A 22,971-nucleotide genomic window follows, 5' to 3' on the forward strand; every position below is an offset into this window, starting at 1 on the left:
CTGTTGATATATTGTCACCAAGCTGCTTTCCAATTGTCCCATAGCCTTTTCCAGCTTTGTGGAGCTCAACAATTTTTCCTCTGGTGTCTTTCGAAAGCTCTCTGGTCTTGCCTATGGTAGCGGTTGGATTATGACTGACTGTGAGGCACAGGTGACAATATTGAGCTCAACCTGGTGGTTGCTCATGGGGTAAAGGTGGACATTTTTTAAGGTGGACTGACAACTCTTTGAGTGTCATAATTATTGCTAATTCTCAGGGGTACAAATACCTATGAACCCCAGTAAATTACACATAAATATTTTTTAAAAATCATACAATGTGATTTCTAGATTTTTTTAGATTATGTCTCAATGAGTGGAAATGCATCTATCATTGAATTTTCAGACCTCCACCAATTTTCTAAGTGGGTGAACTTGCAAAATCACAAGGGGTGCAAATACTTCTGCTCCTCACTGTATATAGAGTATGTTTGAATAGGTATGTTAAGTAATTTTATGTAATAAGTAAAAGTGTATATTATTTTTCAAATGTCAATGTTGATTTCAAATCTATGTAGAATATTTAGAGCAAAAATACACATTTGTGACAATGGCTAGGACAAGTGTTGTTTTACAGATGAATATATTTAAAATAGGGCTGTCAAACGATTAAAATTTTTTAATCGAGTTAATTACAGCTTAAAAAATAATTAATCGTAATTAATCGCAACTCAAACCATCTATAAAATATGCAATATTTTTCTGAAAATTTTTGTTGGAATGGAAAGATAAGACACAAGACGGATATATACATTCAACATACGATACATAAGTACTGTATTTGTTTATTATAACAATAAATCAACAAGATGGCATTAACATTATTAACATTCTGTTAAAGCGATCCATGGATAGAAAGACTTGTAGTTCTTAAAGGATAAATGTTAGTACAAGTTATAAAAATTTTATATTAAAACCCCTCTTAATGTTTTCGTTTCAATAAAATTTGTAAAATTTTCAATCAAAAAATAAACTAGTAGCTCGCCATTGTTGATGTCAATAATTACACAATTGTCATATTGCTGAAACCCAAAAAATCAGTCGATCCCAAGCGCCAGCAGAGGGCGACAAAACACAAAACAACACAAGTAACAAGTGAACATTACACTGTGCTGTCATTTTAATCGGTTTGAGCGGGGATGTGCGTTAAATGCGTCAAATATTTTAACGTGATTAATTTTAAAAATTAATTAACGCCCGTTAACGCGATAATTTTGACAGCCCTAATTTAAAACTAATGTTAATCTGAAAATAAAAACGTGTTCTTTGATTTTCATACAGTAAAGACAAAATAGCTTTGTTTATTTTTAGTCAAGAATTATCAAATGCATTGCTGTTTTCGTCAACAATGACGATAACAAAAATATTTTGACGACGGACCAATTTTTCATGACGTTGACGTGACGACGACAATCTAAAACTTTGGCTTTGGAGACTGGAACATAGTGAGACGAATGCCAGTATTCGTCTGACGAGACGAAATGTGACATGGTTTCTGTCGTATGTTTACAATGCGTGACATTTTTGTGGAGTACGTCAGCCTGCATCGTAGCAGTGTTTGGATCGTGCCACTCATCTGACATGTGCCATGCTCCCTTACTCCTTATCCTCACTGGAGTTATGTGCTTCAAGCTAGGCTGCGCTCTATCTGGCTTGTTTTGAAAACACATGGGAAGATTTGTTTTCTATCTTTGCATGAGAGAATATGCAATGTTGCTATAGCCTTTAAAGGTTTGTGCTGAGTGATCGTCACACACTAAATGTAACTCGTAGTGTTAGCATAGCATTTGCTTTAGCTTTAGCATTTAGCGTAGTGAGCGTCATCTTAAACTCTCAGACAACTTTTTTTTTTTTTACATACAGTTCATGGCGTAATTATTTGGAAAATAATGTACTGTTTTCCTGCTGAGTGTGTATTATCATCGTAAAGTTGGCGTTGTCCTTGTAGACGCTGCAATTCATGCTTCTCTGTCAATGTTCATTCAAATTTGTTGGAAACCTTTATTTATATTTGGACAAAAACGTTTGAATTTTACAGACAAAAACATTTTGACTAATCGTTGTCTAAAACTAGATGAAGACGGACACATTTTGAAATGACTAAAATATGACAAATAAGTATTTTCGTTACTTTTATGAAGCATTAAAGTTGTCTACCAAAGCAAAATGCGTCATACAATAAACAAAAAAAGCTCAGGTTGGCTGTTATTGTCACCCACAATGCACCGCTTCCGTCAGTCGCCCATAGCTTTTAATGGCATAGATGACACAGCAGAGTGTGCGAGTGTGTGTATGTGTCCACTGAATAATGGAAAAGCTCCTTCTCCCCAATTATAATGTGCCAATTATCTGTAAATCCGAAAGCGAGAGCTCGAGGAAAAGCTTTGTTGATACTCGTAACAAGCAAAACAGAAGAAGAAAAGCGGTCAATGTGTGGAAAATTCCAAACGCCGATAAATTAGATGATAAATTTAAAGAATATCTGTTGAATAGAATAACTTATTTTTTTAGTTCCATAACGTTTACCATAGTAAAAATGGACTGTAAATAACAGGTGGAACATTGGACTCTTATACAACCCTTTACTATTAGTTAAAACTAGCACCATCAGCCTAAAATGATTTGAATGGCATTTTTCTTAGTTTGTAATTTGTTAATGTGTAAAAACAAAAAAATACACCCAAATTTTTGTCATTACCTCAACGTTCAATTCAATAACTTGTTAAAATATTGTAAACTTATTTTTATTTTTATTTTTTTTTTATGTAGATTGTCTAATTTTGAATAATAGTGTCTTCCTAAAAAGGATGACTTTATTTATGTTCTACCATTTTTACTTTTTCTGCTGCTGTTTTGTCTATTGTATTTTACTATTTCTAATATTTTGTTGGAATATTTCATATATTTTGGGTGACTATTTTTGGTATGTATAGGTGTAATTTATTAATTGTAACAAATAAAATTACAGAAATAATATTAAATGCATTTATAATCCAGTTATAAAAAAAAAAAAAAAAAAAAAGGTACATCAATTTTTTATCATTCTCTAATGATGACGAAAGCTCCGGAAAAAGCTTTCTGGACTTTCAGAAACGAGCAAAGCAAGAAGAAGGAAAAATGGTGCAAGGAACGTGATGACTTCTTAGTTAAAGGGGAAGTTCAGAATTTTTGACTTAAGGCTTGATCTTCGAGTTGGCAGGAGTTTAGTTGTTTCAACAAATTCAATGCAGTTTGTTAGTTATTTGATAGTTTCAGGGCTCCAGAGTGGCTAAGCTAGCGCGAGTCAATAGTGTCTGCTTAGCTTACCAATAAAAAACAACATTTGCACGCATGAGAATCATCGATGACCCATGCAATCAATAGTATTGTCTTTGTTTTCAAGAAAAAAGTTATTAAAATTTACCATTGCATGTTAATAATTGTAGTATGAACAGCAACATTTGTAATCCAGCAGCTCTGCAGGGAACAAGCTGTCTAGGGAAGGAGAGCAGAGTGATATTACATTGTTTTTTTCACCGCTGATTTTTTTTTTTTTTTTTGTGGGAACGACAGGGACTCCCGAGCTGCAGAGAATGAGTGGCTGAAGCACTCCTCTCCATTGTGGTCACATTACACATCTAAAAAAAATAGTCCTGCAGAGTGAAATGAATTAAAGTAGTTTTGTGTGACATTGTTTTGGCTGCGTGGGTATTTCGAACAATGATCTGCATTTTGAATTCTTTTGACAATGTTAGATCTGTTAATATCGTTTTTTTTTAAATTATTATTATTGATATGCTAAGCAGGCACCATTGACTCGTATTAGCTTAGCCACTCCGGAGCCCTGAAACTAATAAATAACTGACAAACTGCACGGAATTTGTTGAAATCAACTCGAACGACTACTGTAATTTTCGGACTATAAGCCGCTACTTTTCTCCCTCATTTTGAATCCTGCAGCTTATAGTCCAGTGCGGCCTAATTGTTGATTTAATTGGGTTAATAGGTAACACTTTATTGTACAGCCGTGTCATAAGGATCGTTGTAATGTTTAAATCACATTATCACGGGCATTAATGAATGTCAAGTTAAGTGTCATCTGGCAAATTATGTCACCAACTCCATTTATTCCCAGCTCAGACCTTTTACATCCGTTCAAAAGGGAGATAATTTGCTGGATGACACAAAATGACATCTGTCATAAGCATTCGTTAATGCTTATGGCAGTGTCCTGTCATAATTATGATGGTTTTAAGACAGTCTTATGGCGCCTCTCTCAAATAAAGTGTTACCAAATTCCAAAAACTAGCAATGAATGAAACAACTATAACAGTAACTGAAGAAATAATTAGCACAGAACATGGATTTTGATTTGTTATTTACATCTGTAGCGCTGCAATGCATGCTAGGAGGCATGTTGGACGACAAGAGTGTTGACATCAGATGGTGGTAGAGGTTGACTGTCTGCCTCAAGGGAACAGTGATGGCCAAATTGAGACTTCTTGAAGCAATTCTTGCAGACAATTGGTTCAAAGCTTCATTGTGGTTCATTTGGTCGTATGACAGACACCTATAATACAGTGAGGACAACTGCGGTTTATAGTCCAGTGCGACCTATCAATGAACAAATGCTGTTTTCGTGTCAGATTTGGTGGGTGGCAGTTTATAGTTAAGTGTGCCTTTTAATGCGAAAATTACAGTAATTAAATTCCCGCTAACTCAAAGATTTAGCCTAATGTAAAAAATTCTGAACCTCCCCTTTAATGAATAAACTCGTTGGCTGGCCCCTCTCAGTCAAAATGGACTGAACGTCTATCATCGTCAGGAACAATGAAACATAATCATTAGCCACGTTTACATGCTGACTTTTATTCATACCGATTCAAATCATTTCGAATGGAAATTTCACATCAGCTGTTTAAATGTCACTTCATCTATTCCGATCCAGCGTTTACATGTGACTGCCTTTATTCCGAAAGGACGTTTGACAACTGCCGTCTGACATGCACAGATTAATCAAAACAAAGCGTCACGTTGCAAAACATGGAGATCGATCGTCAGATCAGCTGCTGTTTTAACTTTTCGAGTGGAAACAAAACTTCAGAATGATACGCCGTTCATTTAAAAAGTTGTGTGGGTCCGTTGTGCGTGTGCTTGGAAGCCATGTTGCAAGTGACGTTACTTACGTCATCAAGTGACGTCACCACGTCAGTACGGAGCATGCGCAGAAAGAACGCAACCAGACACCATTCCGCTTCCCTGTTTACATGATATAATTTTACTTCTAATCGGTTTGGGAAAAGGAATATTCCACCCCTGTGAATCGGAATGAAATTCCATTCGGTTTGGGCCTGTTCATTCCGAATGAGGTGTTTATATGGAACACATTTATTCGGTTTGAACAAATATTCCCATTGTAATTGGAATATTTGGCTCCATGTAAACGTGGCAATTGACCGGAACAACTCACCTCATCAACATTTTCAAAGGCGTTAATGACATCATAGGGCAGGCAGGAGAGCAGGTCTATGACGAACCAGGTCTTCAAGTAGTTCATGCGGATAAGCTTGGGGTCGGAAATGACCTCCCCGGCCGGGCCAACAAAAGTAGTGTGAAAGTTGAGAACGATGTCCACCAGGAAGATGACGTCCACGATACTGTCCACCACCAGCCAGGTCACATTGTTCTGCTTGGTCTTGAAGGACACGTTGTAGGGCACCATGATGGCTGTGTAGAACGTCAGGATTAGGATGACCCAGTCCCATGTGGTCTTAAAGAGGCAGTAGTGCAGGATGATGTGTGGGGGCGTCTTGGGGGTCTCCTGTTTGTACTGGGGGAGGATGTCGGACCCCAGCTGGAGCACCTGTCCACAAAATATTGAATATCTTATCTCATTTTAATCTTACCGGAGCACCTTTTCTGACCACACTTGTTGCTTCAACTAAGTAGTTACCCTCGCTCTTACTAGAGGAGTTCCAAAAACTCGATTATTACATGCATCGCGATTCGACACGTGACGATTCGATTACGATTCATAAAGGTTCAAAAACGATTATTTTCCCTCATAACCTATGGCAGCCGCTAGTAGCAGACCAAAATTCAAGACACGTTAACGGGCGCACGCACGTCATAATGGCTGCTGCTGGTTACTGAGAGAGAGAGATTTACGCTTGGTAAATAAATTTATGTATGAGACAGGAAGGAAACAGAAGCGCGACCCTGCGCAAGTTTTTTAGAGCAAGAGGGGAGAGAGAGATAGTTCGTTGCGCCTTGTCTTTCAGATGTGCAGCAGTGGTTTTAAGGCATTTCAATCAAAAAATGTCCTGAGTGTGTTGCTAAGACTCGTGTGCATCTGTAAGAGGTGAGTATATGCGTCCTCCTGTACTGTTTAGCCTTTATTGTTGCTGTTTTTGAGATGTTAATAGTTAGCGCCGAGCGCTAAGCTAATTAGCTAATTCGCTAACATGTATTTCATATGCAGAACGTGTAAAACCATGATTAAGTACGGCGGTAACACTACAAACATGTGAAATAGTACAGAAATCTGTGAAAACAAAGTATATTGGTTAAAAGAAATCTTATTTCTAAAGACACTTTATTTCCAGAAAATGTGGAATTCATGCCACCTGTGTAAATTTTATTGTATTGTTTATTGTTGAGAGAAATAAGTACTCCCTTTTTTAAATAAATAATGGACATAAATTTGCTTGGCTACTGTAGTAATTAGTAATGTAACATGCATCGATAATCGCGATAATCGTGATAATCGCGACAACCGCGATCATCGTACAGTAATCGCATCGTTGCGCCCTGAATCGTTATCGAATCGAATCGTGGGGTACCTAAGATGGCACCCCCCTAGCTCTTACCCTTGACCTCGCCCGGGGTATCAGTCTTCTTGAAACCTAATGGAGCATACCTGGAAGTCCTGCCCGCTAACAATAATAATAGATCCTCTGCTGAGAATTTTGCTCTCATATACAACACTACATGTTGCTATTCTTGAAACTGAAAGCTACTTTTGGAGTACTGATGAATGTGAATGGCTATTCTCTCCTGAGTAAAGGTTACCTCAGCCAGGCGTGAATGCTTGTGGACGTTTTCTCCTTTGTGGACGGTTGGTTGCAACTGCTGCAGAACGCCACGGCTGCTGGTCAGAGCTCGGGTCAGTCGAGCAAACTTACCCCAGCCTGCATGGGGACAGATTAACGCCGTTAATATGACGTAGCAGCAAAATTACTTTTGATTTTTAACTCTTTGGCTGCCATTTCTCATATTCTGCTGCTGGTTAGATTGTGTTTTGTTGCAGAGCTGGTTGTAGGTGTGATCCCAAATTGAATCTCAAACTGCATTCAGTTTGAATATCAAAATATCAAAGAATAGTCATATTAGTTATAGTTTCTAATAAAACATTAGTTCAAATTGTAATCATTTGAAAACAATTTTTGGGTTATTTTTTATTAGGTTAAAAAAACTTAATAATAACAAATTTATTTTGTTTTTTTTAGGGGGGTGGAGGGACTTTTCCGATCTTTTTTGGTAGCAGTTTTCAGATTTTTTTTAATTACATAATTTTCATGAACACACAGCAATTGCATGAAAAAGTGTATTTTCGCAAATAAAAATATTTAAGGGTGTCGCCATGTTTTTAGAATACTGTAGGATAAAAATACGTTTCAAAAAGCTGTCATGTCTCAATTTCTTAAAAAACAAAGAGTATTATTTACTTGTTACATGATTAAAAATTGTTTTCAATTTAATAATCTGTGGACCAAAACCTTATATTGTGGATTTTTTGTTTATGCCATTGTCTGTGTGGACCGCCGTGCAACTTAAGTCATATAGATTTCTTCTATATGTTCCAATTTTCCCACAGTCATCTCCCTGTGGACTCATGTTTTTACATTTCATTTCATAATTTGAAAGTGCGTCAGCATCTCCTGGTAAACACACTTTGATGCAAGAAACAAAAGAACCGTCTGCATGTCTCATCCTGTACAGTATGCTTCTCTGCAGCAGGCAGCAGTTATAAAAAGGAAATAGAAGTATTTTTAGTGCTATAGAAAAGAAAAAAAAAACTCAAGGAATATGGGAGAAGAAAAAAGAAACAATTTTGTGCTTTTTGCTTGGAAGATTTCGACTATTAAATCTTGTATAACAAAAATCAGGCAAGTGGTACGGTCTGAATAGGTGTGTATTGGAAAATTGACGTTGCGATTTTTGGTAGGTTTGCAATATATCGAGATATGTATTGCAATATTAAAACTAGAAGATTTTTCACCAGACTTGGAACAGCTCTGTTTGGGAAGACTTTGGTTGAGTCACTATGACCACATCATGTTCATTAGAGATGTCCCGATCCGATCACATGATCGGAAATCTGTCCGATCGCGCCATTTTTCAGAGGATCTGAATCAGGTGAAAATGATCGGGTTTTTAATTAAAAAATATATTTATATTTTTCTTCTTCATTCTTGTACAGCTTCTCACGCTCCCTCCTGAAAATCAGTCCGACCAAACTGTTTTTCTTGGTCACCAGTGCAGCTGGCATTTGGTACGTAAACTTCGTACACAGTCTGAAGTGTGCTGTGGCAACGCATTCATTGTGAAAGTAAGAGGCTGTTCTAGACAGCGTGAGTGTCAAAGCAAAACAAAAACAAAAACAACTTTTTTTCGGTATCAGATCAGGACTCTATCGGCAGATTCTCAAAATCAGGTGACTTAGACACGGACTTGGGTGCAAAAATATGCGATTGGGACATCCTTAGTATTCGTATAATACCGTTTAATCCAAGCTAAGGGGGTTTATCTGTAAATGATGAAGATTGGTGTATATAAAAGGGGATCTACCAAGCCATTTCACTGCACAATTGCTGCTTTTATGAAGAAAAACATAAGTTTACAAGAAAAACAATCGCACATCCTGCGCAAATTGCTATAGCGGTGTTCAAACTACTGGTGCACGATAATTATTGGTCCAATAATTATCGGTCCGATAATAGGAATTATGGGTAACACTTTACAATAAGGGTCCCTTAATTAACATTAGTTAATGCATTTTTAGACAATAACTCATGTTTAAGTAACATGACAATAATACATTTAATCCCTTTTATAACATTTATTAAAATATTAATTAACATGACTTAATGCAGTAGTTAATGCATTTTAAGACAATAACTAATGTTTAAGTAACATTACAATAATTAATTGCTTATCTAACATTAATTAATATATTAGTTAACATGAGTTAATACATTAAGTTATGCATTAGTTCATGCATAACAGTAACTAACAGTTTGGTAAAATTAAAAATATATATAGACCTATATAGGGTTAGGGTGAGGGTTTGTTAACTTAAGCCTTTATAATTTCTTAGTTAAGGGACATGTGCTACACTTTACAATAAGGGTCCAAGAAGCATTCAGTAATGGTTAATAAAGGTTAAGGGGGGGAATTAAGCATTTATAATTTCTTAGTTAAGGGACACATGTGCTACACTTTACAATAAGGGTCCAAAAAGCATTCAGTAATGGTTAATTAAGGTCAAGAGGGGGGAACTTAAGCATTTATCATTTCTTAGTTAAGGGATACGTATGCTACACTTTACAATAACAGTCCAAAAAACATTCGTTAATGGTAAAAGTAGGGTTTAGTAATACTTATGTTATGTTATGCATTAACTAAGGCATAACTTAATCCATTAACTCATGTTAATTAATATATTAATAAATGTTAGATAAGCAATTAATTATTGTAATGTTACTTAAACATTAGTTATTGTCTAAAAATGCATTAACTAATGTTAATTAAGGGACCGTTATTGTAAACTGTTACCCTTTTTTTTTTTCAATAAAAATAAGATACTACCATTTTCAATTGGATTACACACAGTTAAATGTAAACGATTGCCAGTGAATATACTGTTGTGTTTACAGACACATGCAAGGTATTATGTTGTGACAATACCAGTTATGCCACTGACAGTGGCGCCACCAAGTTATCGGGGTGGCCCTGGCCACCCCGATAACTTGGTTGGCCACCCCACTGGCCACCCCGCTTGCCAGTATATGGTTAGATTGTTGTTGCATCAGTTATGCATTTCATCCCAAATGAATGCATTTATTTTGTTTTGTTAAATGTAGGGCTGTCGAATTTATCACGTTAACGGGCGGTAATTATTTTTTTTTAAATTAATCACGTGAAAATATTTATCGCAATTAACACATTCGGGGTACGACTCATTCACGCATTGCCGCAAACAGCCTACAATGGCGCCGTTCTACTTATATACAGAGATAAGAGGCAGAGTGGAGTAGATACAAGCATTCATTGGGGCCGTGCTTTTTTAATTGGCAAAAGCTTTGTCATCTCTCCCACAGCAACTATAAATATTGTGGGAAGCGACGTGGGGAAGAATGACAGGAGTTGTTCTCTTTCTTAACACCCTGTAGTGTACCCAACGCAGAGAAGATATAGCGTTTGCAGCCACCACACACAGTCATGGTTGCACCACTTCCCATCATGCATTTGGGCAGAACAGTTAAATCGCTACAGTATCATTTACTGAAAGTTCAACAAATACGCTAGGTGGCAATATTTAGTCACAATATACAAACTCATATTTCTCCTTTAAGAATTACAAGTCTTTCTATCCGTGGATCCCTTTCACAGAAAGAATGTTAATAAAGTTAATGCCATCTCGTGGATTTATTGTTATAATAAACAAATACAGTACTTATGTACAGTATGTTGAATGTATATATCCGTCTTATCTTTCCATTCCAACAATAATTTACAAAAAAATATGGCATATTTTAGAGATGGTTTGAATTGAGATTAATTACGATTAATTAATGTTTAAGCTGTGATTAACTCCATTAAAAATTTTAATCGTTTGACAGCCCTAGTTAAATGGACACCTTATACCTAATACAGTATATACATAAAACAATAAAACAGAATTGTTGTGGAATTTAAAATGTTGACTGGAGAGTTATGGACTATGCACATTACATCATTAGTAACATCAAATATTACACAATACACCAAAGTAACAGTATATCAGTAGCCGTGTCCTTAAGTCTTTCTGATAATGTTCCCCAGACCTTTTTACTGCAATAATATAATGAAAACCTGAAATTATGGCTTTTAGTTTTGGCCACCCCAAGATTTTAAGTGGCCACATTTGGCCACCCCTATGAAAAATTTCTGGAGGCGCCACTGGCGACTGAGTTCTGAGTGGCGTATAGAGCGTAGAAGAAGTTACTCTGGCTAAGAATGCTTGTTTATGTCTACATGTGCTGACGACCACAAGTTTATTAAAAAGTCATTGAACTGTTCACACGGCTTCTTCATTTAAACCAGTGCTTCTCAATTATTTTCTGCTACGCCCCCCCCAAGGAAGACGTAAATGTTTCGCGCCTCCCCAAAACTCTGCCGCCACTGTAAATAGTATCATTTATTACTATTGTAAGTACGCCTCTGCCTCACATTGTATCCTTTATTCTATTAGAAAAAAAAATAACAGATCAATTTATAAACTATAACTTTATTAACATTGTTTTGTTTGTAACAGAAAAGACTTAACACGCATCAATTTGCCTGAATTTAAAAAAAAAAAAAAAAAAGTCACATCCAAACTGTAAAAATACACTCAAGGTACATTTTTGACCATTTGATACTGAAAAATAAAATCAGTAAATACTAACAAATTCAAATTGATTAGAAACATTAACTCATGAGGACAATATGCCAAAAAATTTGACCGAAAAAACAAAACTGAATAGAAGAAGGGGGAAAAAAGTGTCTTTGGACGGAAGGACAGTTTTTATTTTCGCTGCTCGCTGCTCCCAGTATCACCTCCGGTTTGCAATGATGTGGGGTTATATTGTACTGAGCATGCTAACAGTGCTCACTGGTTTACTGATGTAACACTGACAAAGCGGGACAATTGTTGGCATATTCGGCACGTTTTCGCTGAAAAACAACCAAGCAGCTTATCAATGAGATTGGGGTCTAATGTCTTTAAGTGGCGTCTTAATTGATTTGGCTTCCGGCTATAATCATTTTTAGACACAGTAAACAGTGGTCTTTCCTCATCTACCACTGTATTAAATGTCAAGGCCAAAAGCCAAAAGGCCCGAAAAAAGCGCTTTCTCGGCGGCCGAGGGAGAACCGTAGGTGAGGGCGGTCGTCGTGACGATCCCAAGCCGAAAGTGGCACTACTTGGGCGGACACGTCAGAACCGGAGAAGACAGTGGGTCGCTGCGTGAGACGGCTTTCGAAAACGGCGCACAGTTCTCCAGCTCCTCATTCATGAGTCTCTTCCGTGTGCTCTTGCTTACTTCAAAAATACTGCACGCACTTTGAAAATGAGAGCGCCACTGCCACCCACTGAGTGGATGTGCAAGTACACTTTATTCTAGTACGGCAAAAAAAAAAAAAATTAAAAAGCATGTTCCCCGAGGTCACACGCGCCACCCCTGGTATCGCTCTGCGCCCCCCTGGGGGGGCGCGCCCCACTATTTGAGAAGTACTGATTTAAACCAAGCATCACAACACAAACACTCCCACATAAAATATGTTTTTATACTGTGTAAAATAAAATAACGTGCAAATAATTCCAAAACTGTTAAAGCATCTCTTGAAATAGTGCAAAAACAAATATTAACTCAATGTTTCAATCATTTCAGACAAGGGCTAGAGTAAAGTAAACATTTCCTGATTTGAAAATGTAAAATAAATACACTTGAAAAAGTGTTAGTAATACTCCATTTGATAGTTCCCACTCTGTGTATTATTCGGCGTAACTTTTGTAGTAATGTCTGTTGTTGGTTTAGGCGCATTACCTCTATCGCCTCCTGGAGCAAAGGAGGACTAACTCCAACATGGTGTTTTAACATTTATTTATTTATTTATTTATTTATTAAACTCAAACGTATTCGCGTTTGACTTCGTGCACCAAACCATGACGCTCGTACCGTGACGAATACAAATACCGTTACACTCTTAGCATTGAAGTGTTTGTGGCCAACCTTTGGACGAGTCGTCCTCAATGGGCTGCTTGAAGGCGGTGATGTCACTAAAAGTGCACAGGAACAGGACTACCTTCTCCTGCTCGTTTCGAATGGGCGCGATCTTCACGAAGAACCACACGGGCGTCCCTGAAAGCCAAGGAAGTCTCTTGAAAGGTCATAGCAATTACACGCTGACGACACACGTGGAAACAATGGCGAGGAAGCGTTCAGAGTGCACTTTGAAGATGGCAGTGAATGACGTATGATGAGGCAAACGCAGCGTGCTTACTGTTCTTCTTGTACATGAGGATTTCAAATGAGTTCATCTCGTAGTTCTCGAACGTCAGGCGCACTTTTTCCGTCGTGTCTTTGTCGGTGAGCTCGCCGTACATGAAGCTGGGGATAGAAAATAATAAATGGGAATTTCAATATTTAATGGGACCCCATTAGTGAATGTGTAAATATTTTAATACCTTACTGAGATTATTGTTTTAAATATTACCTTGTTGAATATTTAATGCACTTTTTTATACATCAAGCCTGCCAATGTTTTTTTTTTTGGTGACAAATTACTTTATTATTTCTATTTGGGGGGGATTGCTTTAATTTTTATTTTTATTTATAAAGATATATAGTTAGCTCTTTTGTGGATTTCTTAAATTGATAAATATTAGTTTTTTTTTTTTTTTTTATATATAAAACTACATTTCTGAAAATGGGTACATTTTTTTTTAGAATTTTAAATTAAACCAAAAACGTTTTGGTTTGCAGATCATTAAATCTAAAACAAATTTTAATCTGAAAATAACAAAAAAAAAATTCCAACTGTAAATAAATATTCTACAAATATGGACACTTATTTCTTAAATGTTTAATAAAAATTTCAGTCGGAAAAAATAGACTATTTAATTTAATGATGTGCAAGCTAATTAGTTTTATGTTGTTAAAAAAATCAGAACAAAACTTTGAAGTAATAGCATAGAAAATATAAAATAAAAATGTTTTATAACAAAATATCAAAATTTAAAAAAACAACATCGTTTTACAGATTATTCAATTTAAGAATAATTCTAATAAAAAATAATAACAATAATAATCATGGTTTTGAATTTTAAATATTGAACCAGAATATATCACTTTAAAATTGTTTTTAGGGATGTCCCAATCCGATCACGTGATCAGAAATCAGGCCGATCACGCCATTTTTCAGAGGATCAGAATCAAGTGAAAAGGATCGGGTTTTTAATGAAAAAATATATATTTATGTTTTTCTGTTTCGTGCTCGTAAGGTCTCCCACTCTCGCTCCTGCTGCTTTTCTTGGTGAGCAGTGCACTGAAGTTTGCTTGTTTGAGTTAACGATGATTGACAGGCGTTGAAGCTCTGATCTTGCCAGAGAAGCTTGGTGGCGCTACCTTCAAAGGCGCCAAATTTGTCACTCAGTGTTTAGCTTGTTAAACATTAGCAGTAGTGTGCTGTGGCAACTCATTCTGTGCGTGTGTACGTGAGCGGCTGTTCTCAACAGTGAAGTTGGATTTGAGTAGACTCACTCAATGAAGCATTTAATAAAGACAAGCATTTTTCTACGTTATTCTTCCTTAAATATCATTCACATTATGAAGGCTGCACGGTGGGACTGTAACATGTTCTAACCTTTTTTTTTTTTTTTTTTTTTTTTTTTTTAAACACTTTTTTTCAGTATCGGATCGGGAGTCGGTATCTGCAGATTCTCGAAACGGGTGCAAAAATGTGTGATATGGACATCCCTGATTCTTTTTAAAACTAAAAATACATTTTTTAAAGTCTACAAAAATCTCCATATTTCTTAAACTACTGTACTTCTTATATTTACTTACTATATATTGGTAGGAAATTTACCTTTCTTAGCTCTAGTTTCAATGGCATACATGTTAATCAACTGCAAGTAATGGCATACAGAAATGGCAGAAAATGTGAGAATATTGCATTTGTTTTTCGGACATTATGGTATAAAAACCATTAAAAGTGGGATTTTTCTGTTATTAAATGCAGTTTTTTTTTCAAAATACTTCAAGGCCAGACAACACCTAGTATAAATGACCTTCATGCATGTCAAGTATGCAAATCCTAGACCTGGGGTCAGCAACCCGTGGCTCGAGAGCCGCATGCGCCTCTTTAGTGCTGCCCTAGTGGCTCGCTGGAACTTTTTCAAAAATGTTTGAAAATAGAAAAAGATGGTGGACGGAAATATATATATTTTTGTTTAACTCATTTGCTCCCAAAAACGTATAAATACGTTCTATTTTTAATTGTTTCAGTGTCCCAAAGACGTATTTACATGTCTTATACCATCTTTTTTTTTTCACAAGAGACATCTCTGGGTTCTGATTCAATTTAGCTTCAAAGCACAAAGCTTAAAATCCATTTTAAAGCAAAAGAACTGGCCACTGGAGGGTAGCACATTTGGTAAGACCCGCTACCCGGACGCAACGAACAGCCGGGCCGCACGGCAACCTAGAACAGAACAACCAAGAAAACGCCCGGGATGCCAGGCGCTGAACGACTGAGCAGTATGCTTTCGCAAAAAGCTCAATTTCTCTGTTTTTCCATCAGAAAATGGAAAATTGCCCAAACTAAGCTATTTTCTAATGCTGATTTCTAAAGAACAGAAAAAGATATGAACTTACTTTTTTTTCCTGCTGAAAGAAGACAGTCTAATCTTTCTTTTGGTGGGTTCCATGTTTGTATAGCAATAGATCAGAATTTTCTGTGGGCCTTGCAAAATCAGTCAAAATCCAGTAAAACGGCCGAGAGCGAAGGGGGTTGCACTGGTGAAAATGGCTTAAAGTGAATGAGTTAATATGGTTTCTGAAGGAGGACATACATGACACAGACATTCTTCTAATTCATTAATATTGTAATGAAGTTGAATTTGAGGCACGTGGTGCGTCATTCTCAATAGGATGCACTGCAGGGAAAATAAACAGTTAACGTATTTTCCACATTATAAGGAGCATCGGAGTATAGGGCGCGCTTCAATGAATGGCCCATTTTAAAACTTTATATACAAAAAATATATACGTATATAGGGTGCACCGCATTATAAGGCACAGTAGTAGTAGTTATAATACTAGTGGTTAGGGTTGCGTTACGCATCCTCTAGATGGAGCTACGTTAAATGGAATGTCATGGCATGATTAACTAATACTGATCCATATATAAGGCGCATTGGATTATAAGGCGCACATTTGGCATTTGGGAAAATGGAAGGATTCTAGTAGAGCCTTATAGTGCAGAAAATATGGTAATAATAAAGGCTCCTTATGTATTTGTAGCCAACTTAGTCATTTTGATAGTAGGCTAAGATAGTTAATATAGATACAGTATAAACAACATGTATTGCCTTCATTATAAGGCTTATATAAGGCTTTTAATTTTTTTGCAGGTCCAGACATATTTGTTTTTTGTTTTTTTAGTCCAATATGTCTCTTTCAACATTTTGGGTTGCCAACCTCTGTCCTAAAGCTATGATAAGGGAGAAAATCATGTTTAAATAATACCACCACTTATGAGTGCACTTTGTGACTTCAGTTTTAACCATACGCATAATACTAATATTTGTACACAGATACATGGGAAAATGGGTATTAGTGACATCACGAAAATGGGCGAGGAATCTGGGATACTTCCATTTGATTGGCTAAAATGATGATGCTGTGTCCTGGAAATGTTGGTTTTTATTAATAAATGAAATTTGGTGTGTTTTCAATTTAATAAACAAGATTATTTTCGCTGTGATTCACATGACTGAGGTGATGTCTCAAAAGACGCATTCTCAGACAATCAAAAGCAATCATTGATTTTTCTTGTTTTCATCTAAATATGAACGCTAACCCAAATGAATATCCAAATATGGATGCTTGCTTTTTCTCAGAGTGTGTTATTCTTTTTTCCTTTCCTTCCTTTGAATTCCTCCTTCCCAAAAGCCTCAGATGACGTGCAATTCATCAGCGTAGCCCCGCAGGTAGCAACCCTGATTGCTGCATGAAAAATTGAGCAGGAGCAGATGAGCATTTATGGTCTTTGTCTGCGTGAAAAAGCTGCGATTATTACCTATTGTAATGAATACATTATATGGAGGACGGGTCACCACCGGCGCGCTTTTGCGCCGTCAGCCGTGATCTAAATTTACCGCGCAGCAACGGCAGTGGCTTTGTTATGAAATGCAAACGGAAAGCTAAATTTAATTAACGAGGCTAGATTTCGCCGCCGCCGGGCAACTTCTGAGACTAGCGCCTGATGTTTTTCTAAATGTCCTCTCTCTTTCTCAGGCCACTTTCTTCAAAGGAAGTCAATTAAAAATTCCTTAAGCCTCACTCTTGTCGCACGTCGGGATTCCCCACGGGCTTGTCCTGGGAGACTCCGGACACATATCTTTGATCCGCAACAAAGTTGGCTCAGATGTTGTAAATTAGTTTGCATTTTATGTTGGAGTCATCTTGTCAAAACATCAAAAACAACCAGATGCATACACGCTGAATGTTTCATAGCCTCTTCATCAAGCGTCCGTACACGCAATCCGCCATCACAAGGAACAGTAAACTCACAACGAAAACATGGGCTTCACTATCAGTTATAGTGAAGTCTATGACGAAACTTACATTTTTTTCACAAATAAAAGCATTTTTTAAAAAAAATTTTGCTGTCAAAGGTCTGTCAAAAACCCATATACAGTGGGGCAAATAAGTATTTAGTCAACCACCAATTGTGCAAGTTCTCCGACTTGAAAAGATTAGAGAGGCCTGTGATTGTCAACATGGGTAAACCTCAACCATGAAAGACAGAATGTGAGAAAAAAAACAGAAAATCACATTGTTTGATTTTTAAACAATTTATTCCCAAATTAGAATAGAAAATAAGTATTTGGTCACCTACAAACAAGCAAGATTTCTGGCTGTCAAAGAGGTCTAACAAGGCTCCACTCGTTACCTGTATTAATGGCACCTGTTTTAACTCATTATCGGTATAAAAGAGACCTGTCCACAATCTCAGTCATTCACACTCCAAACTCCACTATGGCCAAGACCAAAGAGCTGTCGAAGGACACCAGAGACAAAATTGTAGACTTGCACCAGGCTGGGAAGACTGAATCTGCAAAAGGTAAAACGCTTGGTGTAAAGAAATCAACTGTGGGAGCAATTATTAGAAAATGGAAGACATACAAGACCACTGATAATCTCCCTCGATCTGGAGCTCCATGCAAGACCTCACCCCGTGGCGTCAAAATGATAACAAGAACGGTGAGCAAAAATCCCAGAATCACACGGGGGGACCTAGTGAATGACCTACAGAGAGCTGGGACCACAGTAACAAAGGCTTCTATCAGTAACACAATGCGCCGCCAGGAACTCTAATCCAGCACTGCCAGACATGTCCCCCTGCTGAAGCCAGTACACGTCCAGGCCCGTCTGCAGTCCGCTAGAGAGTGTTATGGTCAGATGAAACCAAAATAGAACTCTTTGGTAGAAACACATGTTCTCGTGTTTGGAGGAGAAAGAATACGGAATTGCATCCGAAGAACACTATACCCACTGTGAAGTATAGGGGTGGAAACATCATGCTTTGGGGCTGTTTTTCTGCAAAGGGACCAGGACGACTGATCTGTGTAAAGGAAAGAATTATTAGGGTCATGTATCGAGAGATTATGAGTGAAAATCTCCTTCCATCAGCAAGGGCATTGAAGATGAGACGTGGCTGGGTCTTTCAGCATGACAATGATCCCAAAAACACAGCCAGGGCAACAAAGGAGTGGCTTCGTAAGAAGCATTTCAAGGTCCTGGAGTGGCCTAGCCAGTCTCCAGATCTCAACCCCATAGATAATCTGCGGAAGGAGTTGAAAGTCCGTGTTGCCCAACGACAGCCCCAAAACATCACTGCTCTAGCACTTGAATGCCCAGCAGAGGCCGATCTGGCCTTTCCCAAGGCAAACCCTCATGATCCAGAATTCCCTGGGACTTCTAGTGCTAGAGGAGATCTGCATGGAGGAATGGGCTAAAATACCAGCAACAGTGTGTGAAAAGCTTGTGAAGAGTTACAGAAAACCTCATTTAAAAAATTCTTTAAAAATCAAACAATGTGATTTTCTGTTTGTTTTTCTCACATTCCGTCTTTCATGGTTGAGGTTTACCCATGATGACATCTACAGGCCTCTGTAATATTTTGAAGTGCGAGAACTTGCACAATTAGTGGTTGACTAAATACTTATTTGCCCCACTGTAAATATTGACAAACAGACCCATACAAAAAAGGCAGATATTAATTAACAAATTCATGTACCAACTAGGCATGTGGCGGTGACCGGTTTCAAGGTTTATTAAAACCTCACCGTTTCAAAACCACTAAAATTTTCCGATTGTTTGCATTCTCAGTCCTTTTTCCTGTATTCAGCACCTGATTAAGCCAGATGGGTGGGGTAATGCGACACACCTGTGCTGCATCAGGCTCAATATTTAAGGAAGCCTGTGACCAGCTGCAAGTGTCTATTACATGCCAACCTGCTTGCTTACCGCTGTGTGCATCATCTCGAGTTCTACTTGCCATTTATGGTTGTATTCTTTGTTATCACGTTGTTGTGCTAGTATTTTTGTTGGACTTTGCCATCACTTGTTTTTGCCTTTGTCCGGCCTCTGTGCCTTCTCCTTAGTTCTCTCCCCGACTAGGTTCGTTCCATTTTTGTTTTGTATTTTGTCTCGCATGTTCTGCTGTGCTCCCTTAGTTCTCGTTTTGTAATAAATACAACAAACTTCCACTTCTGTGTTTGGATCCATACTTAACGGTTCGCCGTTTCATAACGAGTACGGTATTAGCTATTGTTTATGTCCCAAAAATGCAGCCAGAAATAGAGCTGGGGCGCTCACCCCTCCCCCGGCGGTTGTTGCTATGACCATCAGTGACGTTACTCTGTGCTATAGACTAGAGTTGACACAGTGGCTGAAGGTGATGACAAGTATTTTCTTCGGGTTGTCAAACAATTAAAATTTTTAATGGAGTTATTCACAGCTTGGAAATTAATTAATCGTAATTAATCGCAATTCAAACTATCTCTAAAATATGCCATACTTTTCTGTAAATTATTGTTTGAATGGAAAGACACAAGACAGACATAAACATTCAACATACTATACATAAGTACTGTATTTGTTTATTATAACAATAAATCCACAAGATGGCATTAACATTCTTTCTGTTAAAAGGATCAATGCATAGAAAGACTTAAAAGATAAATTTGAGTTCAAGTTATAGTATTTTTATATTAAAACTAGGGCTGTCAAAATTATCGCGTTAACGGGCGTTAATTATTTTTTTAAATTAATCACGTTAAAATATTTGACGCAATTAACGCACAAATGCCCCGCTCAAACAGATTTTACAATGACAGCACAGTGAAACGTGTACTTATGTTTTTCTGAGTTTTGGCTCCCTCTGCTGGCGCTTGGGTGCGACTTATTTTATATATGGGATTTTCTGCACCCAATGAGCATTGTGTAAGTAATTATTGACATCAACAATGGCGGGCTACTAGTTTATTTTTTGATTGAAATGTTTACAAATTTTATTAAAACGAAAACATGAAGAGGAGTTTTAATATAAATTTTCTATAACTTGTACTAACAGTTATCTTTTAAGAACTACAAGTCTTTCTATCCATGGATCGCTTTAACAGAATGTTAATAATGGTAATGCCATCTTGTTGATTTATTGTAATAATAAAGAAATACAGTACTTATGTACCGTATGTTGAATGGATATATCCATCTTGTGTCTTATCTTTCCATTCCAACAATAATTTACAGAAAAATATGACATATTTTATAGATGGTTTGAATTGCGATTGATTGCGATTAATAACGATTAATTAATTTTTAAGCTGTAATTAACTCGATTAAAAATTTTAATCGTTTGACTAATTAAAACCCCTTTTAATGTTTTCGTTTTAATAAAATTTGTAAAATTTTCAATAAAAAAATTAATAGCTCACCATTGTTGACGTCGCCGAGCGGGTCGTCACATGGCCTCCCTGCCGTTCTTCCACAGTGTCTTTAACGACGTAAGGTAGTGATTGAATGCACCACAAGGTGTCAATGGCGAGTTTTAAATTAATTGGAGATCTAGCCAAGGCAAAGTCTAAGTTTTATGTGTATTTTGCAAAGCTATTTTGATTGGGAATGCCAGTTCTCTTTGCATTGAGCGCTTTTCTTTTTGTGAACATTATTTTTTGGAGAGATAGGAATATTATTTTTGTTGTGCTTTCACTAAATGATACTGTAGCGACTTAACTGTTCTGCCCAAACGCATGATGGGAAGTTGGGCAACCATGACTGTCACTGGGTGCTGCATATGGTATACAGTATGTTCTGCGTTGTGTTCAACTAAGCATGTTAAGAAAAAGATCGTCTCCTGTGAGAGATGGGAATATTTGTTGTGCTTTCACTAAATGTCACTATAGCAACTTAACTGTTACGCCCAAATGTTTGATGAGAATTTGAGCAACCATGACTGCCAGTGGTGGCTGCAAATGGTATACAGTATGCTCTGCGTTGTGTTCAGTTAAGCGTGTTAAGAAAAAGATCGTCTCCTGTCATTCTTCCCCACGTCGTTCGCCACAATACTTATATTTTTTGTGAAAGAGTTGCCAAAGCTTAAGCCAATAAAAGGCGCGGTCCAATGAACGCCTGTGTCCACTCGCATTTCTCTGCCTTTTCGCTCTCAATGTGCTAAAATGGCGTCATTGTGAACTGTTTGAGGCAACGCATGAATGGGTCATTTCGTGCATGCGTTAATTGCGTCAAATATTTTAACGTGATTGATTTTTTAAAAATTAATCACCGCCCGTTAATGCGATAAATTTGACAGCACTAATTTTTTTTTCAGTCCTTTTCACCAAATTCCGATCCCCTGAAAGATGGCCCAATTTTCGATCAAGTGATCGGATCGGGACATCCCTAGCTTATATTCCTGTTTTTTAAAAAACAGATTTGTCCCCCCGGGAGGTAATATTTTGCCAGATAATAATCTATCGCCTTTGAAAGGAGTAATCTGAACATGCTTGATTTGCAAGGAATCTCAGTCTTTTGAGTACAGAAGGTAATTGTTGCTATCTAATTCAATGTTTTTCAAATTTTTTTTTTTTTTTTAACCATTATTAGGGTGGCCCCTGCAGTCATTTTGAAGGACACCCAGTGTAAACTTAATTGATTTTTTACATGATGTGCAACTTAGAATTTTTTGTGTGCATTATTTCTGTTTTCATGATGTCATTGTGCAATTCTGGGTAGTATTGTTAATAATAATTTGATTAGAGGTTAAATTAAAATGGTGAAATTTATAAGCTTAATTACAGTGAGCGCACACACAATAAGGTCGCTCCTGTTTTCCACTAAGGAAGTAAAGTCCAATGCAGCAACAGTGTAGCAGAAGCAGCTCGACCTCAGCCAAATTGCTGAATGTAATAAGTCAAATCAAATTCCCTGTTTGTTCACTAGCGTGAACTAAAGTGGTGTGTACATTTTCGTTTGTATTTTATACTTCTGCGTATGAGCATTTATTCAACTGTTCATCATTTCATTGTATCACCTGTTCTACGGTGTGTCTTTGCAGTAAACGTCAATACAACAAGAACTCTTGAGTCTCCGTTTGTGAACAAGCCGGTATACTCAGCCTTTTGAACAGCACGCGGACGTCGTCGGGCGGAGTTGCAGTAGGGAAGAAAGAGTAGGCTCAGGCGTTCAAGAACTGCTCAGATTTCTAGCCATCAGCCACCTTCCTGTCCACTGCAATGTGTTGGAGTAAAACGCAGGAGGAGGATTGACGGTTGTATGGATAAAATTGATACTTTCGTATATATCGACACTTGACGAGTCTGATCAAATGATGTACAGTTTACGTGCTGGGGTCCAC

General features: G+C 37.3%; 1 protein-coding gene across 6 annotated transcripts in view; it reads right to left on the bottom strand.

Moving 5' to 3' along the window:
* The window catches only part of LOC130922690 (potassium voltage-gated channel subfamily H member 1-like), a 112,263-nt gene that overhangs the window by 65,268 nt on the left and 24,024 nt on the right, over positions 1 to 22,971 (bottom strand). For all 6 annotated transcript variants that reach the window (XM_057847606.1, XM_057847605.1, XM_057847604.1 and 3 more), the window contains 4 exons: positions 13,327 to 13,433; positions 13,056 to 13,184; positions 7,090 to 7,208; positions 5,489 to 5,881 (listed from right to left, as the gene is read on the bottom strand). In XM_057847606.1, coding sequence (XP_057703589.1) covers positions 5,489 to 5,881; positions 7,090 to 7,208; positions 13,056 to 13,184; positions 13,327 to 13,433 — 748 coding nt within the window. The remainder of the gene's footprint in view (positions 1 to 5,488; positions 5,882 to 7,089; positions 7,209 to 13,055; positions 13,185 to 13,326; positions 13,434 to 22,971) is intronic.

This window comes from Corythoichthys intestinalis, chromosome 10 (assembly GCF_030265065.1).
Source record: "Corythoichthys intestinalis isolate RoL2023-P3 chromosome 10, ASM3026506v1, whole genome shotgun sequence".
NCBI classification, from domain to species: Eukaryota; Metazoa; Chordata; class Actinopteri; order Syngnathiformes; family Syngnathidae; genus Corythoichthys; species Corythoichthys intestinalis.